This window comes from Cyanistes caeruleus, chromosome 11 (genome assembly GCF_971803275.1).
Source record: "Cyanistes caeruleus chromosome 11, bCyaCae1.hap1.1, whole genome shotgun sequence".
Lineage (NCBI taxonomy): Eukaryota > Metazoa > Chordata > Aves > Passeriformes > Paridae > Cyanistes > Cyanistes caeruleus.
This window is the reverse complement of record NC_141711.1, coordinates 20,198,297-20,211,902: the sequence shown is the minus strand read 5'-3', so window position 1 is coordinate 20,211,902 and position 13,606 is coordinate 20,198,297. Positions and strand designations below refer to the sequence as shown.

General features: G+C 47.6%; 1 protein-coding gene across 27 annotated transcripts in view; it reads left to right on the top strand.

The window, feature by feature from the left end:
* The window catches only part of WNK2 (WNK lysine deficient protein kinase 2), a 96,022-nt gene that overhangs the window by 62,088 nt on the left and 20,328 nt on the right, over nt 1-13,606 (top strand). For 7 of the 27 annotated variants that reach the window (XM_086846305.1, XM_086846290.1, XM_086846299.1 and 4 more), the window contains 12 exons: nt 280-445; nt 526-642; nt 779-946; nt 1,519-1,564; nt 1,738-1,854; nt 2,279-3,261; nt 4,825-4,897; nt 5,324-5,379; nt 5,453-6,138; nt 6,599-6,813; nt 8,312-8,521; nt 9,432-9,530. In XM_086846305.1, coding sequence (XP_086702431.1) covers nt 280-445; nt 526-642; nt 779-946; nt 1,519-1,564; nt 1,738-1,854; nt 2,279-3,261; nt 4,825-4,897; nt 5,324-5,379; nt 5,453-6,138; nt 6,599-6,813; nt 8,312-8,521; nt 9,432-9,530 — 2,936 coding nt within the window. The remainder of the gene's footprint in view (nt 1-279; nt 446-525; nt 643-778; nt 947-1,518; nt 1,565-1,737; nt 1,855-2,278; nt 3,262-4,824; nt 4,898-5,323; nt 5,380-5,452; nt 6,139-6,598; nt 6,814-8,311; nt 8,522-9,431; nt 9,531-13,606) is intronic. The other 20 variants (XM_086846301.1, XM_086846310.1, XM_086846306.1 and 17 more) reach the window with 6 other exon arrangements.

Here is a 13,606-nt window from a genome sequence, read left to right as displayed (position 1 = left end):
GATGTAGGAATATATTCAGAGTAATGGGACATTTGCTGTGTTACTGCCAGAAACATTAATAGATCATTTCTTGATAGGTGTTTTAGCCAGAGTACGTGCCTGGTGTGGAGTAGTGCCCTTCACTCACTGTGTAGCTTCCAGTTGACTCAGTTTGGGCCTAAAAAAGTGCAAATGTGCCCCTTTTTGCAGCCTCTGTTACACAGCTTATATGTGATGCATGACTCCATTGTGTGTGACTCTGACTTTATTTTGGTGTTGTTCTTCCTTTCCCTTGTGAAGCTACCTGAGTCCAGATGTTGCTCCTGGTAAAGAGATGAGTGACAGCTTGGAAGGAGCAGCAGGAAGTGGAAAGCAAGAGGGAAAGTCTTCAAAGAAGCATAAGAAATCCACGCGTGCTCGTTCCCGCCAGGAGAAGTCCAACAGACCCAAGCTGACCATATTAAATGCAAGTACAACTTGTTGGAGGGTAACTCTAGGGTTCCTTTGGCTTTGCCAGGAATAAGAGTTGTTAATCTCTGCATGCAGGTGTGTAACACAGGGGATAAGATGGTGGAGTGCCAGCTTGAAACCCATAACCACAAAATGGTGACGTTCAAGTTTGACTTGGATGGTGATGCGCCAGAGGAAATTGCTACTTACATGGTGAGATGTGGCTGCCCACAGGCTCTCAGTGCTCCCAGCTGCTTCAACCCCTTGTGTGTGCTTCTTGCCTGAGCTGTGGAAAGAGGCATTAATAAAAAATGTCTGTTTTCCCCTTTATTTTGATGTGGCCTCCTAGGTGGAGAATGAATTCATCTTGCAAAGTGAGAAAGAGACTTTTATTGAGCAAATGAAGGATATCATTGATAAAGCAGAAGATATGCTCAGTGAGGATACAGAAGGAGAGCGAAGTTCTGACCAGGGAACAAGTCCCCAACAAGATGCTGATAGGCTTGAAATGAGTGATGTAAGAAATGCTAAATAAAGATTGCTAGTTGGATTCTTTTTCCTTAACAGCCAGATACTTTAATTATTTCTGCATGTTGTGTTAAAAAAAATAAATAAATAGGTGTTGCGATGTGCCTCAGGGGAGACAAAGGGTTACATTGTCCCACCCCAAACCCCTGTGAAGGGCAGCCCAGGTGTTCTGATAGGGTTTGAGTCCCTGGGGGGTTCTCCCTTGCTGTGCTTCTACTGCTCCCTGACCCTGAACTCCACCCTCAAGGGTGGAGACCCTCGGGGGTTCTGTCCCTCAAAAACCCCTGCTGTGCCTCTGTTCGGAGCTCTCTGTTCCGGACCTGGGTTTGTTCCCATGCTGAATAAATGGTTTCGTGAACCGGGAGCCCGTCTTGTTGGTGTTTCATGCTGGTCCCCAGAATCCTGCTGCTTCCCTGGACAAGATCCTGAGGTTGCTGACTGCAGCAAAAAGGTTTCTTAACTAGAAAAATAACGCTTTTGCTGTGTTAAGCTTTATAATATGAGTGGGATGATGCTCCTCTTGCACTGACCCAGCTATTTCTTCTTTGGTTTCTTTAACAGGAGAAGCGTCAGTCTCAAATGAAGACACCCGTGTATCAGCAAAACGGTAAGAGTTTTTGAATTTCTAGTGGAAGGTGTCCCTGCTCATAGCATGGAGCTGGAACTAGATGGCCTTTAAGGTCTCTTCCAACCCAAACCATCCTGTGGAATCAGGACAAAGTCATGATCTGGAGATAATGGAAATTCATGTGTTTAATATTATTTTCTTTTCATCCCTAGTTCTGCATACTGGAAAAAGGTGGTTTATTATATGTCCAGTGGTGGAAAACCCTACTACGGATGCCCCCGAGTTTTCTCCCCCGGTGCCTCCCAGTGGCCAGCAGACAGAAGGGCCAGGTATCTCCAAACTTTATAGAAAATGTCTTCTCCAGAGCTGCTGTGTTGTCTCTCTTCTGTCCTCACCTCACTCAGCTGTGATGGTTTCACTTGATTTAGTCAGAGGAAGAAAACGATTAATTTTGTTAAGCTGTGCATTTACAGTGTGTTTCTGCTGTTGAACCGAACTGGGAATCTTTATCTACATTTCAGTAAAGTGTCAGTATTTTAGTTATACCTTATGCTATGGGGTAGCTGAAATTCTTATCACTGTAGTGTCTTTTCAGTGAAATATTTTTTGCATAATGTGAAAATTCTCGTTTGATGTGCATAACAGCTCTTTGCTGGTGAGAATCACTAGTGGGCTGTCCCTGCAGCTGACCGGGGGGCTTGGCAGTGATTTCCTTTCCTTTAAAAGTTCACCTTTTGTTTGTGCTCTCTCTAGACCCAGAGCAGTCGGATGACCAGCCCATGGGCTCTGCAGTGCCAGAGGTGCCCGGGGCTGGGGCTGGCCAGCAGCTTCCCCCGCACTCCGGGGTCAGTGACACCCTGTCCTTGGCACCAGCTCCCGCCGCAGCGGCTCCTGCCAGCGCAGCGAGCCAGCCGGAGTTCCCAGCCCCAGCGGCGTCCGCCCCGAGCATCGCGGAGTCCGCGGTGGCCGGCGGGGGTCACCCGGAGCACCCCCAGCCCGTGGGGCCGGAGGAGCCCCCCGAAGCCGCGGCCCCCCAGCTGCAGCCGCAGGCGGATGAGCCGGCGTGTGTGCCCGACGTGGAGGTCTCCTGCTGCAGCGTGGGGGCTCACACGGCCGTGCCGGCGGCTCCGGGGCCGCTGCCTGACGCCGTGGTGCCGGAGCACGCCGTGGTGCTGGAGCACGCCGTGGTGCCAGAGCACACCGCGGTGCCGGAGGGCGGCCAGCCCGGCGCGGGGCCCTTCGGCAGCCAGCCCTTCCCCGCTGGCCCCGACGGGCTGGGCTTGGCGGGGTCCCAGCTCCAGAGCCCCACGCAGGTGCCTCTGGCTGCGGCCCAGCAGCTGCCGGGGGCACAGGGTGGCCCGGGACTGGCAGGGGTCAGCCTGCTCCAGCAGCAGAACCCCCCCGGCACCGCCGAGTCTGACGGCGAGGGACCCCCCCGGGTGGACTTTGTGGACAACACGATTAAAAGCCTGGATGAGAAGCTGCGCAATTTGCTGTACCAGGAATACGTTCCGACTTCTTCGGCATCAGCGGGGACGCCGGACGCCTCTGTGCCACCCGAGCAGGGCGACAGTGAATTTACCTTACCACCTTTCCCTGAAGATCAAGGTCCTGCCCCGGCGTCGGATGGGAGAGACGCGGGCTGCAGCATCCCCGACAGCAGCCAGGAGGTGAAAGCTGCTGCCGAGCCACTGGTGCCCCTTGTGCCCTCGGAGGCCTTGCCCTGCCCACCGCTGGTCAGTCCCTGGTGGCTCTGCCCTTCATCCCCTCAAAGCCAGCCTGTAGCACTGGCCCCAGGGCAGATCTCAGAACTTGCTCTTCTGTGGTGGGACATGTGTAGATCTTTTGCTTCCCTAAACATTTCATATCCCTGCTCCAGAGTGTGTCACCTTTGCCTGCTGACTGCTTTCCAGTGTGAAAGCCTGCTTAAATTTCTCTTGTCCGATGCATCCCAACTCATTTTTCAGAATTGCTTGCTAGCGAAAGCCAGACTTCCCCTTTGGATTTAGAAGTGGTATAATACTTTAATTCATCTCCTCTCATGTCCTGTCCAGAGCAGACAGAAATGTGTCAATTTTTTTGTAGTTTAAGAATGCAAACACATGTGTGGTATAGTAATTCTGGTTCTAATGAAGGCGATTTTGCTTCAAGTTTAAGTATAAATGAATGGCAGTGGTTGCAATTACTGCCTTCCAAGCCAGCCTGGATAAAGCAAACACTTCAAGTGCCTTTGCCTTGTCCACATGCTGCAGCCAGAGGCACACATTCCATTGGCAGGAGTTTCTTCTGTTTCCTGAAACAGTTTCTTTTGTCTTCTCCTGAGCTTGGTAGAGCAAGACTGCCACGGAAGCCTCTAACAAGAGAGGTAGCAGCTGCTCTGGGGCAGTGGTTATTCTGTCTCAGTTGACCTCCCTTGTTAGGTTTTTTCAGATAAAATTCTGAGTTTATGAAATCATCAGATTTGCAGCACATTGTGCTAGTAGGTCAGTGTCTATTCCAGGCCCTGGAATGGGTTGCCCAGAGATGCTGTGGCTGTCCCACTCCTGGCAATGTCCAAGGCCAGGTGGGATGGGGCTTGGAGCAACCTAGAATTAATAAAAAGTGTCTCTGCACATAGCAGGGGTGAAATAGGATGAGCTTTGAAGCACTATTCAACCCAAACCATTCTGTGATTCTATGTCTTACCTCAGAAGTAGCATTTCTGGAGCTAACTCCATCCCCACTAGCAAGGCTGAGCCTGTTCTGTGTAGCATCAGCTGGAGGGACTCCATCAACTGCTCGAGAGGTGCTGTATGGTACAGGAAAGCAGCTGTACCTGAGTGACTCCTTAGAGCATGTTGTTTCCTAATGATCAATTACTTTCTACAGCAAACAGAATTCTCACTCTGTGAAAGGTGTTATGTCTCTCCAGTAATTGGAATTTGTCCTATTAAAATCCGTGCCAATAAGGGAAGAGACATAGAACTTCTGAAGACAGACACAGAGATGAGGAATCTACAGTCTGGCTGGGAAAGCAAACCAGTACAAAGCCCCAGGCGTGTGTGTATATATCATATACTGGGTTTCTGAAGCTTGGGCTGCAGCTCCAATTGCGATGCTGCCACTGCTTTATTTCTTCCAAGGAAGGAGACAAAAATGGGGGAGTTGGAGGCAAGGCTTGAAGCACCTGCACAGGCACTGTGTAATAATTCAGTATTCCCTGGTAGTGCCAGGGCAGCAAGGGGATGCGAGGGAAAGAGAACACATCCTACTTTGTGAGTGAGACTGAAATTGTGTTTCTTTTTTCCTTTTACTGAAAGTTGGACAAGCCAGAAGTCACTGCTGTGAGTGCTCATCCCTCGGAGGCAAGAGGTGGGTCAGCAGGTGGAACAGGTAATGCTCCTCTGGCCATCCCTGCTCGGTGTCAGTGTGTGTCAGGCAGGCGTGGGACAGCAGCCCCTCCATGCTCAGCAGCCCTGTGTGTCTCTGACACATCAAAAACACCAGAATAGTTCAGGCCCAATGTACCATGCAGGTTTCATTCTTCTGTTTTTCTCCTTAAAATTTTTTAATTGACTAATGAAATTCCACACACCTATCATTATTTGAATCCCCCAAATCACTAGATTTGCCTACCTGCAGATATTTTATATTGCCATTGCTATTGCCTCCTGCATTTTTAATCCTGTATTAAAAAGATTGGGATTTAGAATTATTCCTCAGTGATACACTTCAGTTTATCACAATAAAAACATTGGCTTTTATTATATTAAAGCATTCTAGACAACTTTTTTTTTTTTTTTCCCAACTTCAAAACAGGTCCAGCTGCAAGCATCACTCCAGCTCCTGCTGCTCAAGCAAAAGGCCTTCTTCAGGTAACCAGAACTAGGAGCGGTTTTCTGCTCGATTGTTACAGTTCCTTTCATTAAGCTCTCTTATTTTCTCCAGGTTGCACCTCCATCATCAGGCACAGCTCCACAGATGGAGACTTTCCAGAGGAGCGAGGAGGCAGAGAGGACGGCTTCACCCGCGCACACGGCGAGCGTAATGCGGCGAGCAGCAGCAGATGGGGCGATGAGTAACTTCCACAGGGCCGGCTCTCCGGGCTCCGGTTCCTGTGGAAAACAGGCTGAGGCTCAGGAGAGCGGCACACCAGCCAAAACCATTGGCAGGTTTTCAGTCATCAGCACGCAGGACGAGTTAACTTTAGCGGCACCGCACTGCCTGCGGTTCTCGGCGCCCCCGGACGTGTACCTGGACGAGCTGCCCTCCAGCCCGGACGTGAAGGCCGCCGTGCGCAGGGTCCAGACGGCCTCGTCCGTGGATGTCCTGTGCGACCAGGCCTCCAGCGACTCTGCCGACGAGCCCTTCCCGCGGCAGCCGGCGGCTGCAGCTGCACAGCTCTCCCCCCCCAGCAGCACAGCCGCGGACTTGATTAAAAAAGCGGCTGCTTTTCTGCAGAGGTCTGGCAAAGGTGGCTCCCCCGGCCCAGAGTCGCCCAACGGGCAAGGTGCGAAGATTCCTACCATCAACATCACGTCCATCCACTCGCAGTCGTCCTACATGAGCAGTGACAACGACTCAGAGTTCGAAGATGCTGATATGAAGAAAGAATTGCAGAACCTGAGAGAAAAGTATGTTGGCTTGCAAGTGATGCAAAAGAGGATTGTGTTGCCATACCCTGGCAGCAGCTCAGCTTAGGATGAGCAGAGCTGTGAGGAGTGAACTGGTTCTGGGTAAATGAGGCATTGCCAGGATCTTCCCCCACCGTGCATTCTGCTGTGCATCGCCTTATCTGCCAGTTCCAGTTAGAGAGTAACTCGTAGAATCCCAGAATGTTTTGGGTTGGAAAAGACCTTAAAGATCATCTCATTCCAACCCCTGCCCCTTCTATTGTATAAGGTGGCTCCAAGCCCCATCCAACCTGGCCTTGGACACTTCCAGGGATGGGGAGTCACCACCAATAGGTTTTGTAGCTTTGCGTACTTGGGGACTGATTGTTTTATAATCAACAACTGTTTTTACAATTAATTACACTGTCAGGATGTGGTGCTTTATCAAATTTATTGCTAGCAGAGTCCTTTTATTTTTTAGGCATATGAAAGAGATTGCTGAGCTGCAGACACAGCAGAAGAATGAGATAGAGGCACTGTATATTCGGCTGGGGAAACCCCTTCCTCCCAACCTGGGCTTCCTTCACTCCGCCCCGCCGAGCGGCCGGCGCCGAAGAACCAGCAAAAACAAATTGAAAGCTGGAAAACTCTTAAACCCTCTGGTCCAGCAGCTCAGGAGTGGAACATCAAGCACAAGTAGGTACCCTGGGTGCTTCCCTTCTCCTTCTGTTTGTGTCAGTTGTGGCTCTGCTGTGTGATGGCTGGGACTGCTGGAAAGGACGGAGTTCTTGTTGGTTTTGAGCTGGCATGCTTCTGGACAGCCTTGTCCCAGCTCCTGGTGGTGAGCCATACCTGCCTGCTCTGCAGTGGCTACAGTGCTTAGCAGAGGAATAATATTCCACTTTCATTTGGAAAACAGCCTGGTTTACATCTCCCCCATTCTCCAAATACAATTACTGATGTTTGTATTCACTTCTTAGGTGCTGTTATGCTCTATTGAATTTATTGTTGTTTACTTTTTCCTCCAAGATGCCATATAGAAAGGATGGGATTGCATTTGCTCTCCCAAAGGATGGGAGGTAAAAGCAGTTACAAAAACATGGTAGATACTTTGGCCGTCTGAAGTAGTGTGAGATTTTCACACACCGCTACAGTCTTGAGTTTTTTATCTCTTGGAAAAATACAGAAGTATCGTTTACCTGGGAAATATTGATAAACCCCAGTACCTATTTCTTCAGCAAAACATAGAATAGAATATGCATCATTTTTCTTCAGCTTACTTCATGCTGTTATTTGGGGTAGCAGCAGCATTTCCAGCATTCACCCTTTATTTCGAACATGTTGCCTCCTGTTTTCAATATTACTGCATCACTAGGGCCCCTTTGAATTTTGTTGCATCAATATTTATAGACAGGGTGTTGAGGTGGATTTTGCTTTCAGCTAAGGATTTCAGCTGAGTTGGGAAAAATAAATACATTCAGAGGCAGTAAGTTCTGTGGCCCATCTTGAGACTGAGTGTTCTTGCCCACAGGGACTGAAGCAGTGTGTGATACTGTCTGTACTTCTACATCTATCTAGATATTTATATATATGGATACTTACCTGTAGATATCTAGATTAATGTCCCTATCTGTACTTTTGTCTACACAAATATCTGAGCTAAAGAGGCTTAAGAACCAAAATACCTTTGCAGTCATGTGTTGCATGAATTTATCAGCAGAAGCATCTAATAGTGGCATGACAATTATACTCAAATAGCTGTAAATAAAAAGTTCCTTGTGCCTTTGCTGCAACTTTTTATTCTTCTCCATTTGCTTAATTTCACCTTTGGTGTGGGAGTGCAGACCTCTGTCCTGCTTCATCATTCTGTGTGTTCATCCTCCTCCTCAGCACCCCAGCAGCTCTCACTTTATTCCAGCAGTGCTCCTTCTGATGCTCCTGAAAACAGAGAGGAGAAACTGTCAAAATCAAACCTGCTCCAGGAGATTCTTGGAGAAACAGGGTCAGTGATAGGAGGTGTGGATAATTTTCTGGTGCAGGCTGTCCCCAAGATCTGTGCTCCATCCAGTACATCAGAACGGTGAAGGGCTGTTCCTCTTGCCTCAAAATGCAGATTACTTTTAGGCAGGGTTTTTTTGTTCAGAGTTTTCCTGACTTTTGCCATCGCATGTGTTGTGTTTGTTTGCTCTTTCAGGTAACCTTTCAGACTCTAAAGACTCACCCCACAAAGAAAGCAGTAAATCGCAGCCAGGCTCCCCTGAAGCAGCCGCGGTGCCTCCCAGCTCAGCCTTTGGCAAGGCTGTGCAGACCCAGCAGCCCTGCTCTGTCAAAGCCTCTCTGTCCTCTGACATCTGCTCCGGCCTGGGCCCCGACGCTGCCGATGCCAACGCAAGCTCTGGCCAAGGTGATTTTCCTGCCCCCTCTTTCGTGTCTCTTCCAGCACATGCTAAAATTAGTTCCCTTCCCTTAGGCTTGAACTTTTTAGGAGTGATAAGAGGAACACGAACCTTTGACAATCCAAATTACTGGCTTATCTTTAAAAAGAGCATTGTGGTATTGTTAGAAGAGTAAAATTTAAGTATTTTACCGAGTGTTTCCAACACTCGAGAAGGCGTGCCCAAGACATCCCTAATTCTGGGGAAAGAAACGCCTTTCAGTTTTGCCAGCAGTGGCTTTATCCTAATACCATCTCTGGAGTCTGCCTTACAGATTCCTGAGGAAAAATGAATGGAAAAGAAAAGCTGCAGAAGGCTAGGAGAGTGTTTGCTTTATTTCATTTTTTTTAGCCTCTTGATTCTGATAGACCCCAAGTTCCTCGTTATAAACTACCAAACCGTCTTGGGCACGAGAGAAAATAAAAATGAAATTAAAAGAAAACCAAACCCTGGGGACCAAGTTATGTTTCCTTTCTATAAGGGGCTCACTTTGTGCATAATTTTGGAGTCCCAGCCACAGGACTGTAGACCGGCTGTGCTCCCAAGACCCCAGCTCTGAGACCTCTGTGTATTGCCCCCCATCTTAGGCTTTGACTGATCTTTTTGCTATGCATATGGGAAGTTCCAATGATGATTAAAATACCTTCTTCTCATTGCACATCCTGCCAAACTAATCTACAAAATATTTATCTGTCCTCTTCTGCTGTTATTGCATCCTTTGTGTATGGTCAGTGAACTTGCTCCTCTTTGGCAAAGTTAAGGGGGAGATGTGGAGGTTTAACTAACAAAGCTGATTTGACTGATGGTTTAGGACATCTGATCACAGCTACTTGTACTTTATAAGTGTCTTTGTTTTCTTCCCTTTATATTCATTTACAGGCTGGACGGTTTTCCACCAAACGTCTGAGAGAGTGACCTATAAATCTAGTAGCAAACCTCGTACCAGATTCCTCAGTGGACCTGTGTCTTTGTCCATCTGTTTGTATTTGTTCTTTTGTATTTTATCACAGTCCATCTTTCTTTTACCCCCTTTTTCCAATTCCATGGTTTATATCTCTAATATGTTTGGCAGGATGCCCCTTTTTCTGAACCATCTTTTCTTTCTTTTTCTCTTTCTTTTAAGTAATCATCATGAACACACCTTATTTATATTAATTTTTCGTATGAAAGCTTTTTTTGCACTGCTTTTGGCTCGTGCCTGGGCACCAAAAGCATGTGTGGAAGATCTCATCATTTATTATATATAGACTGATGGTAAATTTTACCCTGGACTTATCAAAGCTTTTGTACTTTATGTGATTTCTGTTGAAGTAATTTTATTTGCAATGTGGCAAATATACATGTCTGCTGTCCCGGTTCCAGCGACAACAAAACGAAATCCATCCTTCTGTAGACGAATGGTCTCTTTCACACATGTTTGGACTCTGAAGACATGCATGTAGCAAGCTGATACAATTCTAGAAGGTCACTGGAGGGTATAACTTCCATACAAGGGCTGTATTAACTCAATATACAGTACTGTTTATATCCACTCTATTTTCTTTAATTTTATTCCCCGCTCTTTGCATGTGGAAATGCTGAGACAACAGTGCTCCAGCTAGTTCTTTCCAAATCTCTGTCCCAGGTGGGCTTTTCCCCATGTAGTCACTTTAATTAGTTTAAGTGAGCAGTTTTTTGATGCACTCATAAGCAGCAGGAGGATCTGGTTGCTCCAAGGGAGAGTCCCATCAACTTTTTGTGTAAGTTGATCTGGCTGAAGCACTTGACTCAGTTTATTTTCTTATGACCTTATGTGACCTCAGAGATGAAGTCAATTAGCAGTTCATCAAAGCATAAATAAGTAAAAAGCAATATCAGATATTCAGATGATACTTGGAAATGGATTGCTAGGATCCAGGAGTTTGTCTCAAATAACTGTGCACCTTCTATTTGTACCCTATTTTTCTGACTTCTAAAGTAATTGGCAATTCGACCAAATGATATCAAGCTATTTAATGAAAAAATCTTAAGACTTTTTTACCCAAATGTAGATGCTGCTTTTTAGGCAAACGGCTTTTGCTTGTACAATAAAGATATGTTGTGCTGAACAGGTACTATAGGCCACTTACATATAATCTTAGAGGGGCTGATAACGTGCTTGAGAAAGTGTTTGGTTAAATAACTTTGGGTTTACAGTAGAATCAGATCTCCCCTTGGAGTTCTGCACTGCTCATTACAGTCCAAGTGGGTCAAGTCAAAGGCACAAGACCACCCCAATACACTCCTCCTAATTTTATGAATAAACAGTATTTTTAAAAATAATCTTGATTTTTTTTTTTTTTTGTTTGAGCTCCCTGAAAGCCCAAACACTCAGGTGACTGACATTTACAGAATTTATTATCATGTAAGCTTTTGACAACTGGTGAAGTCATGAGACAATTTTGCTTTTCTGGATTTTTTTCTGAGAACCTGAGAGAAATTCTCAGCTCCCAAATGTTCCCGTTTGGTGTTACAGTGGCTACAGTAATTTTTTTCTTCTGCACATGTAATTCCCAGAAGTTCTTCCATTAATCTTCCATGGAATTACTAGTCAGTAGGATACAAAAAGTCTGGGAGATGGCAATTAAAAACAAGTGTATTAAAAATGTTTGGGTGCATGGATGTTGTGAATGAAGCCAAGGGAATATGTAAATCCTTTGAATCGTGAAGTTTCCTGATGCTTGAATAACTCAGCATGACTAATTGCTTTCTGTTCTCAGCCCATGTGCTCTCTCAGATTCTGGGCGAGTGCTGGGGGAGTTTTGGCCTCCCCCGTCCCTGAGTCACACCAGGAGATGGGCGGCAGTTCAGACACTTAAAGTGGCACTGCAGTCCTGGGTGACCCTGAGGGTCCCAATCGTGAGAGCACAGCCAGGGGAGCCCCTCACCAGGGGAGCCTCTCACTGGGGGAGCCTCTCACCTGGGGAGCCTCTCACCTGGAGGAGCCTCTCACTGGGGGAGCCTCTCACCTGGGGGAGCCTCTCACTGGGGGAGCCTCTCACCTGGGGGAGCCTCTCACTGGGGGAGCCTCTCACCTGGGGGAGCCTCTCACTGGGGGAGCCTCTCACCTGGGGAGCCTCTCACTGGGGGAGCCTCTCACTGGGGGAGCCTCTCACCTGGGGAGACTCTCACCTGGGGGAGCCTCTCACCTGGGGAGCCTCTCACCTGGGGGAGCCTCTCACCTGGGGGAGCCTCTCACTGGGGGAGACTCACCTGGGGAGACTCACCTGGGGAGCCTCTCACCTGGGGAGACTCTCACCTGGGGAGACTCACCTGGGGAGACTCTCACTGGGGGAGCCTCTCACCTGGGGAGACTCTCACCTGGGGAGACTCACCTGGGGAGACTCTCACTGGGGGAGCCTCTCACCTGGGGAGACTCTCACCTGGGTAGCTCAGCATGGGCAGGTTTGGTGGGACAGAAGGCTATTCCAGCTTGTTTTCCTGTGAGCCCAGCAGGAGTGGGGTGTGTGTGTGAGTGAAGGGCTGGGGCTGGGTGCATTCCTGTCCTTCCCGAGGGGGGCTGGGGCTGGGACAGTGGTGGGCAGGATGGACAGCAGGATGGACAGTGTGGAGCTGGGATCCAGAGCAGCCTTCAGGAAAAACAGTGCTTGGGGAAGGCCAGGATGGATGGAGCTTGGAGCAGCCTGGTTCTAGTGTAAGGTGTCCCTACCCATGGCAGGGGTTGGAACAAGATGGACTTTTAAGGTCCCTTCCAATGTAAACCGTCCTTTGATTCTGTTATTTGAAGGTGATGATGTTGGCAATACCTGCTGGCCTGGTTCCTTCCCCTCTGGAAGGGATGTCAGTGGACTCAGCAGGCAGGCAAAACCAAGCATTTGGATTAGGTGCTAAGTGTGTTTGTATCCATGCCCCATCCCTGGAATGTCCAAGGGCAGGTTGGACAGGGCTGGGAGCACCCTGGGACTGTGAAAGGTGGCCGTGCCCGTGGCAGGTGGTGGAACTGGACAGGCTTTAAGGTCCTTCCAACCCAAACCATTGCAGATAGGATTCCATCCTCTGTGCAGCTGTACAGGGCTGGGACATGGCTGTCCAGTGCCCACAGCTTGGTGGCACTTCCTGACAGTTCAGAGCCCTGGCTCTATTCCACAAGTCAAGGTTTCCCTGGTGTTGTTTTGTTTGAGAGCTGTTGGGAAACACTGTGCTGCATTTTCAAAAATTGGTTAAGGAAAACCAGCCCTTTGGCGAGGTGGGATATGCCAGCAGGACTGCACTGGCAGGAAAGTTGGCAACAAGTTTAAAAATAAATGTTCAGATGGATTAAAGACAGTATCACAAGGATCTTGCTCTGGTTACAAGATCCATTGGACTTGAACATTTTCACAGTGTTCTCCAGGACTTCTTGATCTGTTGTCCATGTCCAATATTGGATGTTTCATGAAATATGTCCAATTCGTATGTTTCATGAAATAAAATAATTTTTGATGGGCTTTGGTGTAATTTTATCCTGAGTTCCTTTCATGGGTTAAACTGTAAGGGTGCCCTAGGGAAGAGTTTCCACTGATTGTGAGTGGAATTTTCAAAGCTCCATTTGGCTTAGACTTGGAATCTTGTGTAATGCAGTTTTTGCTAGGTCTGTAGCAATTCATATACTGTATGTGCATATGCAATTATGGAAATGGTCTAGCAGTGTATTGGCATTTCCATTTTTTGAAGCTTTCCAGCTTTTTGGCAGCTGTTAGTGCAAATATGGGACAGTGGATTTTTTCAGTTCTGTATGATAGCTCTTTAATTCCTCAGATAGGAGATCTGGGATTGGAGGTAAAATGCTCTGCTGAACTTTTGCAGTCTTACATTTAATCTTAATTATGATTCATCTCCTTAACTTTACAGTTTCTTAAACACGTTAATTTTAGCACTAATACAATTTATCTGGCAAATTAGATCTACAAAGTGAATTTTTAATTGAATTTGAGTTCATAACCAGCCGTGGCTGATGACTGTCAGTCCCTGCTTGAGGCAGCCTCACCACTTAGGGAGTGTTTCCCATCTCCCAAGCCCCACGCTGGAGTGATGCT